This window comes from Nicotiana sylvestris, chromosome 5 (genome assembly GCF_000393655.2).
Source record: "Nicotiana sylvestris chromosome 5, ASM39365v2, whole genome shotgun sequence".
Lineage (NCBI taxonomy): Eukaryota > Viridiplantae > Streptophyta > Magnoliopsida > Solanales > Solanaceae > Nicotiana > Nicotiana sylvestris.
In genome coordinates, this window is record NC_091061.1 from 48,023,278 (window position 1) to 48,036,990 (window position 13,713).

General features: G+C 36.5%; 1 protein-coding gene across 4 annotated transcripts; it reads left to right on the forward strand.

Annotated features, from left to right (window-relative positions):
• The first annotated feature begins 5,408 nt into the window (after positions 1–5,408).
• LOC104225803 (pentatricopeptide repeat-containing protein At3g49740) lies at positions 5,409–10,361 on the forward strand. 4 transcript variants are annotated; one of them, XM_009777666.2, is made up of 5 exons: positions 5,409–7,954; positions 8,026–8,129; positions 8,892–9,030; positions 9,127–9,308; positions 9,763–10,361. In XM_009777666.2, exon 1 carries the CDS (start codon positions 5,668–5,670, stop codon positions 7,858–7,860), a length of 2,193 nt encoding a protein of 730 aa, XP_009775968.1. In that variant the 5' UTR covers positions 5,409–5,667; the 3' UTR covers positions 7,861–7,954; positions 8,026–8,129; positions 8,892–9,030; positions 9,127–9,308; positions 9,763–10,361. The 4 variants fall into 4 exon arrangements, with proteins under 4 accessions (XP_009775968.1, XP_009775967.1, XP_009775969.1 ...); XM_009777665.2 differs by lacking the exon at positions 9,127–9,308; XM_009777667.2 differs by lacking the exon at positions 9,127–9,308 and having other exon boundaries at positions 8,026–8,105.
• Positions 10,362–13,713: the final 3,352 nt, after the last annotated feature.

The following is a 13,713-nucleotide window of genomic DNA, read 5'->3' on the forward strand; positions in this document are numbered from 1 at the left end:
AAGATTGATAGTGAAGGATATACAATAACATTCGGTAACAGATTGTGGAACATAACCAAAGGAAATTTGGTTGTGGCACGAGGCTTCAAGAAGGGAACACTGTATGCAATTGCAATACAAAGAGATACTATAACAACAGTTGATCATGATCGTGATACAACATTGTGGCACCGGAGGCTTGGGCATATGAGTGAGAAGGGAATGAAGTTGTTGTCATCCAAAGAAAAGGTATCAAACCTAAAATATGTTGAATTAGGTTTGTGCGAAGATTGCATTTACGAGAAACAAAAGAGAGTTAGTTTCTCAAAGGTAGGAAGGATGCCAAAGAAAGAGAAGCTGGAACTAGTTCATACAGATGTGTGGGGACCAGCTCCTGTAACTTCTTTGAGAGGCTCACGCTATTATGTCACCTTCATTGATGATTTCACAAGAAAGGCATGAGTTTATTTTCTAAAAAATAAATCTGATGTGTTTGTTACCTTTAAAAGATGGAAAGCTGAAGTTGAAAGCCGGACAAGTCTAAAGTTAAAATGTTTGAAGTCTGACAATGGAGGAGAGTATGATATTCAAGAGTTCAAAGCATTCGTGTATGAGAATGGGATCAAAATGATCAAGACAGTTCCTGGAACATCGGAACAAAATGGCGTTGCTGAGAGGATGAACATAACCCTGAATAAACGAGCCAGAAGTCTGAGAATATATTCTGGATTGTCGAAGTATTTTTGGGCCGAGGCTGTTAACACGACAGCTTACCTCATAAATAGGGAACCCTCTGTACCGCTAAATTTTAAAATTTCTGAGGAGTTATGGACAGGAAAGGAGGTAACTCTCTCACATCTAAATTTTTTTGGTTGTGTTGCTTATGTGCATGTAAACTCTAATGATAGAGACAAGCTTGATCCTAAAGCCAAGAAATATTTCTTTATTGGCTATGGCGATGATAATTTTGGTTATCGATTTTGGGATGATCAGAATAAAAAGATCCTAAGACACAGGAATGTCACATTTAATGAAAATGTGATGTACAAGGACAAGCTTGAAGTAGAACCAACCAGCATCAAAAAACAAACTTCTGAAATAGTTGAGTTAGAAGAAATCTCAGAAAATGAAGTGGCTAGAGGGATTACAACTGATTCTGAAATTGAAGATGAAGAACCAGAAGCCGATTCTGGATCAGAACCGAAATCGGAACCAGAGATATAATCAAATGCATAACCAATTCTCGAGTCAGGACTTGAATCAAATTCAGGATCAGTTACTCTTGAACCTACATTAAGGAGAGCTAAAAGAGTCACGAATCATCCAGATAGGTTAACTCTCTCTCTCTCTTTACTATTTACTGTTGACTGATGCTAGAGAACCAGAGCATTTTGTTGAAGCAATGCAGGTGATAGACTAATAAGTGGAAGCTAGCCATGAAAGAAGAGATGAATTCTCTTCAAAAGAATAAACACATGGATACTTACAAAGTTACCATAAGGAAAAAAGACATTGCAGAACAAGTGAGTGTATAGATTCAAGGAAGAGCATGATGGTAAGGAGAGATACAAAGCACGATTAGTAGTAAAAGGCTTTCAGCAAAAGGAAGGAATTGACTACACCGATATCTTCTCTCATGTGGTCAAATTAACGACTATCAGGTTGGTGCTAAGTATCATAGCTGCGGAAAATTTGCATTTGGAGCAACTAGATGTTAAAACTATTTTCTTGCATGGTGAACTTGAAGAACACATCTACATGAAGCAACCTGAAGGCTTTCAAGTTCCTAGTAAAGAAAACCTTGTGTGTAAGTTGAAGAAGAGCTTGTATGGTTTGAAACAAGCTCCCCGGTAATGGTACAAGAAATTTGATAGATTCATGCATAACAATGGTTTCACACGATGTGAGATGGACCATTGTTGTTATATCAAAAATCTTAATGAATCCTATATCATTTTACTGTTGTACGTTGATGATATGCTAATTGCAGGATCTAACATAAATGAGATCAACTGGGTTAAGAAACAACTGCGGAGAAGTCTGAAATAAAATACTTTGGACCAGCTAAGAATGCTTAGGATGAGGATTAGCAGAAACACGTCGAAAGGAACCTTAAAGTTTTCTCAAGAAAAGTACATACATAAGGTACTAAGAAGGTTCAGTCTTCATGATGCAAAGAGCAGACGCACTCCACTCGTAAGCCATCTTAATCTGTCGAAAGACCAATCACCTAAGACAGATAAATAAAGAAAGTACATGTCCAAAGTTCCATATGCTTCATCAGTAGGAAGTTTGATGTATGTTATGGTTTGTACTAGACCTGACATAACCCATGTATTTGGGGTTGTCAGTAGATACATGTCAGATCCAAGAGAGGAGTATTGGGAATGTGTAAAATGAATATTGTGATATCTCAAAGGCACCTCAGGTATGATACTTTGTTATAAAAAGAGCAATATTATCTTACAAGGTTTTGCTAATGCAAATATAGACAGCGATCTAGATAGTCGAAAAAGTACCACAAGCTACGTGTTCACCTTGGGTGGTACTGTTGTTAACTGGATGTCCAGACTTCAGAAAAGTGTTGCTCTATCTAACACTGAAGCAGAGTACATGGAAATCTCAAAAGATGGAAAAGAGATGATTTGGCTCAAGAATTTCTTTAAAAAGCTAGGTAAAGAGGAGGACAATTGTGAGCTTTAGCTAGAGTGCAATTCATCTTGCCAAGAATCCAGTGTTTCATGCAAGATCGAAGCATATCCTATTGAGGTATCACCATATCGGAGAGTTGATAAGTGAAGAAACTTTTTCCTTGCAGAAGATACAGGATCAAAGAACCCGTCAGACATATTGACTAAAGTTGTCGGTATTAACAAACTGAGGCAGTACATTGCCTCAGTTAGCTTTCGAGATTGATAGTGTGAAGGCACCATAAGAGAATAGCAATTTTTTTTTAATTTCTTTCTTGATGTAATATAAGGTTGAGGGTAAGATTGATAGGAGCAAACCTGTTGTTGTATATGAAAGAACGAAAAGTAGACAAAACAAAAGAAAGAAAAGTCAAAAAGAGATGAAAATATGATGTAAGTGCTTACATCGTCATTCTTATAATGTAAGCGCTTACGCCGACATTCTTATGATGTAAGCGCTTACGCCAACATTCTTATGACGCAAGCGCTTACGCCGGCAGGGGATTCAAATGCCTATAAAAGGGGTGTGCATTTTCATTTGCAGATCATCCCTCAACTTCTTCTTTCTATCTTCAATTAATAAAGAACTATTCTTTGTATGGCCGTGGAGTAGGCAAAAATTACCGAACCACGTAAATCTTATTTTGTCTTGTCTTGTGCAATTTATTGATTTTCTCCTTTAAATATTCTTTCACTTCTATTAGCCGGATACCCTTCCCAACTTATTTTCAAAATTCCTCCTATGAGATTGGACCTGTGTTGTTCACGGGCATGGGTAGTTTAGTAAATAAATACTCCCTCTGGCCCAAAATAAGTGATTTTTTGGTTGCTTTCACACATATTAAGGAATTCACCTTTTAACATTAATTAGCAATAAAATTGACCATATTAACTTTTACTATCTCTTCACTAAACACTCCTAACACATACTCCAATATTATTTACTTCAAAGACAATGTAGGAAAAAATAATTAATTCATTCTTGAAATCTAGAAAAAAATCACTTATTTTGGACCACAAAAAAAAGGCCAAAAAATCACTCATTGTGGACCGGAGGGAGTAAGTAGATAAGTTTACCTAAGTAATGCGAGATCGCCATGCCTTGACATGGTTATTAGAAGTGATTAGCAATGATTGGAGTTTGAATTAGATAAAAATGGCAGAAAAGAAGAGAAGAGGGACGAGATCGAGATGGACAAGGGAGGAACTAGAGAATAAGTTATGGGTTTGGACAAAGCTTATAAATTTTGCTTAGACTCTGTATTAAACACATATAAATATTAATTGCGAACCCACTAACTAAAAAAATTATGAGTTTGATGGCTAATTTAGAATCCATAATTATCTTTTGATAGCTCATTTGGATGGTTATTACCTACTGTGTTGTATCGTATTGTTTCTTTAAATACAATATTTATTTTGATTGTTACTTATATTTTATTGTACCATATCGTTAAATTCGTCGTTACGTAACGAGAAAAGTGTCATTTCATGTAACGGCAGATTTGGACTGGTGGTGTCGCTACTTTGCTTTTTTCTTCCATCTTTCCCTTCCTTATTATTAAATAATTATATTTTATCTTTTACTCTACTTTTTATATAATAATTTTATTATGTATCTTTTTCTTAGTAATATTGTAAGCTTATTTTTCATATTGTTGATGCATAACAATATGAAATGACAACAAAGGATACAATTTATCCAAATATTATACTACTCATCAAACAATATAATACAATGCAATATAATACAATACAATACGATACGTTATAAAACAACATATAACAATCATCTAAACAAACAAAATTTGGCCAAGTTTTGGAAATTATAGTTCAGTTTCCATTCATTCTAATCAGTTGTTAACTAAGCCCAACTATGTTATAAAAAAAACATGATCAAAGAGTCTTAAATCAAGACATGCAGGGCTCTTTGGCCAAAATTCTCTCTATCAGGGGTGTTCGTCCGTCGGTACGGTATTTAAATATTTTAATTTGGTATTCGATTTCTTAAAATGCTATACTAATACTGTACCTAATTATATTCGATATGGTTCAACTTTTTTTCTTACAGTTTCGATTTATTCGGTACGGTAATTTCGGTTTGTTCGGTTTCAATATTAACTAGTGCATAAAATCATAGACCGTAATAGTCTTAATTAAAGTACTCACAAATATAAAAATAAAAACGTTTTAAGCTCACATAACAATTGAATTTTTTTTTGTCCAAAACCAACAAATATCAACCCATAGATAGAGAAAAAAAGGTACATAAAGGAATAAATTTAATCATTAAAAATATCTTGTTACTTGCTTAGAGCTAATTGTTGAAGTTAGAGAATACAACAAGGACTAGTCCAATAGATGCAATTCAATACACGAGAAGAAACGCCTTAACTGTAAAAGTATTATGTTAAGATGTTTGGCATTCTAGAGAATAAGAGTTAAAATCTGTAGCCTACGTTGTTCCTCCATTTTTCTAAGAAGTACATGAGCTTTGCTGCCACCTCAACATGCATACCAAAGAAAAGTATTATGCAACTTAGTATATTATAATCAATAATATGTGTATTGTGTAACTTATTACTATATATTTTGATATGATATTGGTATTTTAATATTTTTGTAAATATAAAAATACTGTACCTAATACTAATTTTTTTTAAAAACTTAAACCAAATACCATACCAAACCATAATATCAATATGAAATAGTACCAAATTATGCAAGGCGCTAGTCTATGCCAAGTTGCATTGTACAGTGGTATAGAAAGACTTCTGAATGATAGTTGATGCAATAGAACTCCGTCCTCACTGAATTTTAAACCATGACTTTGGCTCGGCGCCATTGTAGAACGGATGAAAGCCAAAGGAGTAAATCGGTTTCCACTCAAACTATGCCTTCCTTTTATCTGCAATTGGAAAAGAACGAGCAGAATAGCAAACTGACGAGACGACCAGTTAATCTATGAAGATGAACAGCTGAGATGTAGTCATTTAGAATGAAGTTCACCCGTTACAATAAAACTTTGACTGAAAGCTCCACAAAACAACTCATCAGACTCAATTGCCTTCTTTCAAACCGTACTCGTTCCCACCAATTCTTGGATGCTCTTCACCTCTTCAACCAAATTCACTCTTCCAATCATCTCAGACCAGACCATTACACCCTTTCGACCACCCTCACCGCCTGCGCCAACATCACACACGCTAGCTTCGGCAACCAGCTACACGCCTTCGCCATTAATGCAGGGCTTAAAGAATACTCTCATGTATCAAATTCCCTCCTTTCTTTCTACGCCAAGTCAAAAGATTTGAGTTCAGTGAAAAGAGTCTTTAGTGAAATTGAAAACCCAGATGTTTATTCTTGGACTACATTGTTGTCTGCGTGTGCTAAGTTGGGTGAAGTTGAGTATGCTTGTCAGATGTTTGATGAAATGCCGAAAAGGAATTTGGCGGTTTGGAATGCAATGATTACTGGGTGTGCTGAAAGTGGGCATCGCGAGATTGCTTTGAATTTGTTTCAAAAAATGCATTTTTTGGGTGTTAGATATGATAATTATGCTTTTGCTAGTGTTTTAAGTTTTTGTAATATGGAGCTATTGGATTTTGGAAGACAAGTGCATTCAATGGTCATTAAGACCGGGTTTTTGGCCAGAGCTTCAGTGCTTAATGCTTTGGTTACAATGTATTTTAACTGTAAGAATGGTTTTGATGCTTTTTTAGTATTTGAGGAAGCTGGGGATGAAGTGCCTGATCCTGTAACTTATAATGCAATGATTGCTGGTTTAGTGAGTATGGAAAGAGCTGAGGAGGCATTAATAATGTTCAAGGATATGCAGAAGTTTTCCTTGAGACCCACTGAGCTCACTTTTGTGAGCATAATGAGTTCATGTTCATACACTAGGATCGCTTCTCAACTGCATGCTCAAGTTGTGAGAATAGGTTTAGAAAACTACACATCCATTGCTAATGCAACAATAACAATGTATGCCAGTTGCGGGGACTTGAATGCAGTCTCTTTAGTTTTTGAAAGGCTAAAGGAGAAGGATATTGTGTCGTGGAATGCCATGATTACGAGCTATGCCCAAAATAGTTTGAACAGAGCCGCAATTTTCACATACCTTCAGATGCAGAGGGAAGGAATAGAGCCAGACGAGTTTACAATGGGCAGCGTACTAGCAAGCTCAGAATCTCTAGCAGTTGTTGAAATAATTTTGGGTGTTGCATTGAAGAAGGCACTTATCTTGAAAACTGAAGTATCTAATGCACTGCTCTCTGCATTCTGTAAGCATGGTGGAATAAAGCAGGCTTATCAAGTTTTTCATGACATGTTTCCCAGAAACTTGATCTCTTGGAATACATTGATTTCCGGTTGTCATCTAAATGGACTACCCATGGAGTGCTTGCACCTCTTTTCCGAGATTGTTAGTGAAGGTTTAATGCCTAATCCTTTTACTCTCAGCATCGTTTTGAGTGTTTGTGCCAGCATTTCAGCTCTACAACAAGGGAAGGAGATTCACACTTTCATTCTCAAATCTGGATTGTTTTCAGAAATATCCTTAGGAAATGCTCTCATCACATTGTATGCAAAATGTGGAATGTTGCACTGGTCTCTAAAGGTGTTCCAGATAACGACAGAAAAAGACATAGTTTCTTGGAACTCAGTAATTACTGCCTATGCACAGCACGGGAAAGGCAGGGAAGCTGTACATTGTTTTGAGAAGATGCAAGAATTAGGTGTGGTCAAACCAGATAACACCACCTTTAACTCAGTTCTGTCAGCTTGCAGCCATTCAGGCTTAATTGATAAAGGCATTGAAGTTTTTACCTCAATGATTCATACGTACGGTATAGAGCCTACAACAGACCACTTCTCTTGCATTGTCGATCTTCTAGGTCGGGCTGGGTATCTTGATGAGGCTGAAAAACTGGTAAAAGATAGACATGTTGATGTAGATTCCACTGTTTGGTGGACATTATTCAGTTCATGTGCTGCTTATGGCAATGTTAGACTAGGCAGAATTGCTGCTGGATTTCTGCTTGAGACCGAAAAGAATAACCCCACAGTTTATGTTCTTTTATCCAATATTTATGCCAGTGCAGAGAACTGGGAGGACTCTGCTAATGTGAGGAAATTGATGAATAAATGTGGAGTGCTAAAGCAACCAGGAAGTAGTTGGATAGGATCCTAAAGCTCATTTTCATTAATGCTGGATGTCTTGATGTGATTGGTTACAAAGTTCAAGCTTACCCATCAACCAGGAGATTGCTCTTTGTGGAAGAAAGGTACTATGTCTTAAAACTTTAGATTAACAATGGAAATGAAGCTTAGAAACTTTTCTAATCCATGACTGCAGGTCTAAGGGTAAAAGGTAGGTTTGGTCCTACATTTCCCACTTCAGTTCTGTCAGGCATACTACATTTCTCACAAGCCCCAGTGAGTCGCTAGCCTACTCCACCAGTGAGCTATCTTTCCCTGCTTCGCCCTGTCTTCTTCGCATGTTATAAATTCTTTGATGATATCTCATTCTGGAATAGCTTGCTGACAGAAAAGTTTTTCTTGTGCGAATCTTAAGGAAATTCTTGCACTGTGTAAACCACTCTATGAATCTATGCCTTGAACTTGGCAATTGCATGACGTGATTGCCATAGCAGAGGACAATTGGTCCGTCTGATGGTAGGCGATCAGAATGACGAGTAATCCATTTACCACTATCTGTTTGAGTTATTCAGGGAATTAGCTCTTGTTTCCAAGTCTCCTGAATATTTTTAATTTTTTAATGCTTGTTGGGTAGTGGTTGACTCAAGAGACAATTCTTAGGAGTAGCTTGGTTTATACAAAGTACATGAAGTTCACCAATGAGCCAGTGAGGCGAAATTGCCTGCTTTACGTATGTTGCTTTTTATCCTAGGGGTAGAAGTGGGTGCCGCGAAAGTGTTTCTCAGGAAGGATCCACTACTTAAAATTTTAATTTTCATGTTGGTTGTTGGAGTTTGTATGGATTTTATTGTTTGCAACCTTTTGCCTGTTAATAAGTTCAAAAGATATTAAATTTGAACTTTTTAAAAAAGTGTGCATTATATTTTCATAAAAAGAAGTGAGATTAAAAGAAAAAGAGTTGTCCATTTTCTGTATTTGTTGCAAAGCTGCAGATTTCATATATTGTCCAAAATTTAAAATTTCCATTCCGATCTTGATAATTGATGGAATGATGCTATGCAGAGGCTCATTTCTTTGAATGAAGACTGAACAAAACTACCTATGCATGAAAATGGTACGGAAAGAGACAATCTCAATGATGAAGTTTTCGGCATCTATCAAAAAAAACTTATGATTTTTCAGCTGCTTTAGATACCTCGAGGTACTTCCCTTTACGTTCATCTACTTCTAAGAATGGAAGTTGTACATAATGTATTGCTCATGTCCTTATGTATCCTGTTTCCCCCGATTTACACAGGTAGTCCTGCTAAAAATTTAATTTGTCAAGTTCCCGAAACTGATAATATTGTGGATGTTTAGTCGTCCTACTCTCCATGAGAGTGATATGCACCTTTGAGGTTAATCTCAAATATGTTTTGCACCAAATGAGCTGTTGTTTCCTATTTCCTGAAAACAAGGATACTTCTGACATTCTATTTGGTCAGTACCCTTCTCCTGTTTTCTAATTTGTTACTTTGGAGGATTGCTCTATTGAATAGCCTTCATATGTAGAAGTTTATGGATCCATTACCTTTTGCTCATTGCTCTCATGAGATTTTCCTACTTTCCTGATCATCATGCCAATTATCAGTTAGCTTTTACTGGATAATAATACTACATTTTATTCTATTCTCTCGAGCTGTAGGGCACACAAGCACTCGCATCATTAGATTGATTTTGTACATCAGATACCTTGTGTCCCTGTGCTATTTAATGTGTGTGGGTGTATATATATCCTTTCCTGAAATTTTTAAGAATGCAACTTTTATGCTTGCTCATGATGCCTGGTGTCTAATGTATATGTAATGTAGAAAAATAATACAGTATCTCTATGCTGACTTTCTTTTTAAACACCCAGAAACTGTCATTGATCAATTTGTTGTTGTCGTTTCAGGTTTTAATCCTTCTTCTCCTTTAGCAAGTGTTGCATTTCAGGGAGTTTCTACTACAGATCCATGAAAGCTTTTCCACCTTGCTGGAGCTGACTAGGAATATGTTTGCCAATATTCCTAAGCATAGAACTATAGCCATGCAAACCGCACCAAAACATGCCTTCCATGAAAGAGCAAGCTTGATCTTACCTCCAAATATAGTCCAACCAGAGACTCGACTTCATTATCCTCAACTGCACGGTATCCGCCTTTAAGGAGATCCGATAGACAGAACAACACATTATCTCTTTCTATCCATCTAACTATAAGAAACATTTAGTATCTACAGGTTTATTATAAAAGAGGAGAACAAATTCACCATGATTAGGATATCGAGGAATGAAAACACGAATGTGAACGTCTGATTTCTAAAAGACAATAACCCTCCTCCTTTTTCCAGGATTGTGTAAGCTTGATCTTAGAGATTGTTTCTGCTGAGTACTGATGCTGTGGCTTTTTTTAATCTATCGACATCTGTAATTTGAGTACTTTAGCATATTTTGAGACAAGTCAAATAAAGCAGAGGAAGAAATTGTAATCTAATCTCTTATAACCAAGAAGATATTCCTAGAACTACCAAATCATGTCTCAAAACCAGCTCTCATTATGATAACACAAGTTATAAAGAGGATCCATGACCTTCATTATACAGGAGCACGTCATTTACAGTGAATCCTGCTCACTGTAATTTGAGGCCAATACATAGAATAAGTTGTTGATCTAATCTTTTTGATTGATCACAAACATTATGTACTAATATATCTTGCATTACCGGTGTTCGGTGATGGTTCGTTTAGTGATGGTTCATAAATGAACGAAGACAATGAAAGTTAACATCTGTAGCTGTAACGACTCGGTTGATTGTTTTGCTTTCTAGATCCTCATTCCTTTATTTAAGACTTCCCGCGTGTGCTTTTACTGTTATATGAATTGCGGGGGCGTTTGGTTTGGTTTTGGAAGGGTTCGTGTTGAATTAGTTATTCCATAATAGTGGCCGAAGGTGGCCAAGTTTGACTTGATTCAACACTCTGAGTAAACGACCTCAGAATTAGGATTTGAAGATTCCAATAGGTCCGTATAGTAATTTTGGACTTGGTTGTATATTCGAATCGAGTTTCGAGTGGACCGGGAGCATTTCGACACTTCTTGTCGGAAGTTGGCATTTTGAAGGTTTTAGAGTTTTCTAAGTTTAAGTTGAAGTAGACTTTGGCGTTATTGGATCCCGTTTGGCATTCCGAGCTTGGGAATAGGTTTGTATTGTCATGTTGAACTTGTGTGTGAAATTTGGTATCATTCCAAGTTATCCAAGTATGATTTGTCGCGTTCGGAGTTAGTTAGAAGAAGTTTGAAGTTTAGAAGTTGATTAATTTAGTTTTAAGGTGCGATTCTTGGTTTCAATGTTATTTTATGTGTTTCGAGACTTTGAGTAGGTCCGGATTATAATTATGGACTTGTTGATATAATTAGATGGGGTACCGGATGGCTCGGGTGAGTTTTGTGGAGGGCCCGCGACGCGATGAAGGACCTGGATCCTCTCTGCGAACGCGTAGAAGGAAGAGGCAGGAGGGGCCGGAAGGCTTAGGCCTTCACGAACGTAGCTGGGTTGACCACGAAGGCTGTGTTGGGGGCTGTGGGCGTCGCGAACGCGATGAAGGATTTCTGGGCAAGGGCAGTGTCACGACCCCAAAATCCCACCTTAGGAATCGTGATGATACTTAGTCTTTTAGACTAGGTAAGCCTAACAGGCATTAAGAATTTAGCAGAAACAACAACTAAGCTATTAATTTAAACTGATAAATAACATAACAAAACCAAAACAGAACCATAGTCATACAATCCCAAAATCGGTGGTACAAAGTCATAAGCTCTACTACAATATACTAAGAATCTCTATTACAATACTCTTCAAAAACAAAAGAAACAGTAGCATAAGATTATTAGAAGGTGACTCTGAGGCCTGCCAGCGTCAAGCATGTATAGCTTGAAGTCTCCGCGAAATGAATCAACTCACTAGCATCCGACATGTGCAGATGCACCTGGATCTGCATAAAAATGTGCGGAAGCGTAGAATATTTATACCACAAAGGTACCCAATAACTATCAAGACTAACCTCGATGGAGTAGTGACGAGGTCAGGTCGAGACACTTACTAGATGTAGAAGCATGTGCAGAATATTAATATAATCTAACAACGGGAAGTAAAAACAATAAATGACAACAAAGCAGAATGTTAATAATAAGCTAAGAACGGAAGTAAAAGTAATAAATGACAACAAAGAGTGAACATATGATAAAAATAATAAATGATCAAATATAGTCAAAATACAAGTGAAATAAGTTAAGGGAAAACAATAATTGTTCAAATCAACAAGCCGCTCCAACATAGAATATACAACAAGAATCCCCGAGGTATCACACCTCATATTCACATTTCACAAGTCACAACCACAATCTTCCTTATATCGCCGCATGAGCCTTGCACTTATTTTAAAAATATTTTTTCCGAAATAGCTTCATGCGCTTTAGCCCCCTTATTTCGTCGCGTGTGCTTCAAATGAAGTAATTTCTCTTACTAGCAACACGCACATAAATCTCCTTTATTTCGCTGCATGCGCATTAATATAACCACCCTTATACCGTCGCATGCACATCACATCACAGACAATAATCAACTCACACCACTCGTGCCCAAGAATCTCAATAACAACAAAAGAAAATGAAAAATAACTCAACAATGAAAGGTAATCCATAAAAACAACAACTTCGATTAAAAACATGTTAATAACTCTCAATAACTACAACTTCAATTAAATGCATAAGAATGAGCTCTACAATGAAAGATATTGTATGTAATAACAACTACGACTAAATGAATAAGAGTAACTCAACAATGAATAACATGTAATAACAACTACAATTAAATGCTTATAAGTAACCTAAGAGTCTAAACCGGTCAATATCCACATATAAGTTCGTGTACATACTCGTTAGCTCATGTACACGTCTTCCACATAATTTAAATAGTGCAATAACCTCAATCCTACAAGATAGTTCCTCTACACAAGGTTAGGTAAGATACTTACCTCAATTAGGCCAAATCAACACTCAAAAATAACTTTTCCCTTAAAATTCACCTCCACATGACTCAAATTTAACAAAAAATGACCTGGTATCATAAAACAATGCAAGAGAAGCCAATTTCGATTAATAAAGCTACGATTTTTACATAATTCCCCAAAAGTCAACCCTGGGCTCGTTCGGTCAAAACCCGAGTTCAAGGGTAGATCTCGACTACACATAACCCTACGAGTCCATATATATATATATATATATATATATTGTTTTCAAATCCGAGTCCAATTCGACTCTCAAAACTAAAATTTTTATTTCTCAAAATATAGACAAAATTCCCCAAAATATTCTCTTCAAATTCCATGGATTAGAGGTTAAATATCATAAATAACATGTAATATATTTGAAAATTGATCAAAATCACTTATCCAATAGTTGTATGTAAAAATTCCTCCTCAAAATCGTCACCTACCGAGTCTAGGGTTCAAAAATATGATAATTAAAGCTAAGTCTCATTTTCCAACCCTTTTGTTCAGGTGCAAAAGTTGCAAATGCGACCCTTGATTCGCAATTACGAACCCTTACAAATGCGGCGCCTGATGACCCAGGGACATGTCGCAAATGCTGACTTCGCATATGCCACCCTTCGCAATTGCGATCAAGGTGTCGCAAATGTGATATCTGATGTCACGACCCAAATGACATAATAGGTCGTGATGGCGCCCAATGCCACTGTTAGGCAACCCAACGGTGAACTACCAACTTAATTATTCATTTTATTATTTATGAAATTATAAATCTCATTAGATAAAGAAATTAATGCATTAAAATCATGGAAAACT

Coding starts and splice junctions, on each gene's coding strand:
- LOC104225803 (XM_009777666.2), top strand. CDS start 5,668: ATGAAGTTCACCCGTTACAATAAAACTTTGACTGAAAGCTCCACAAAA.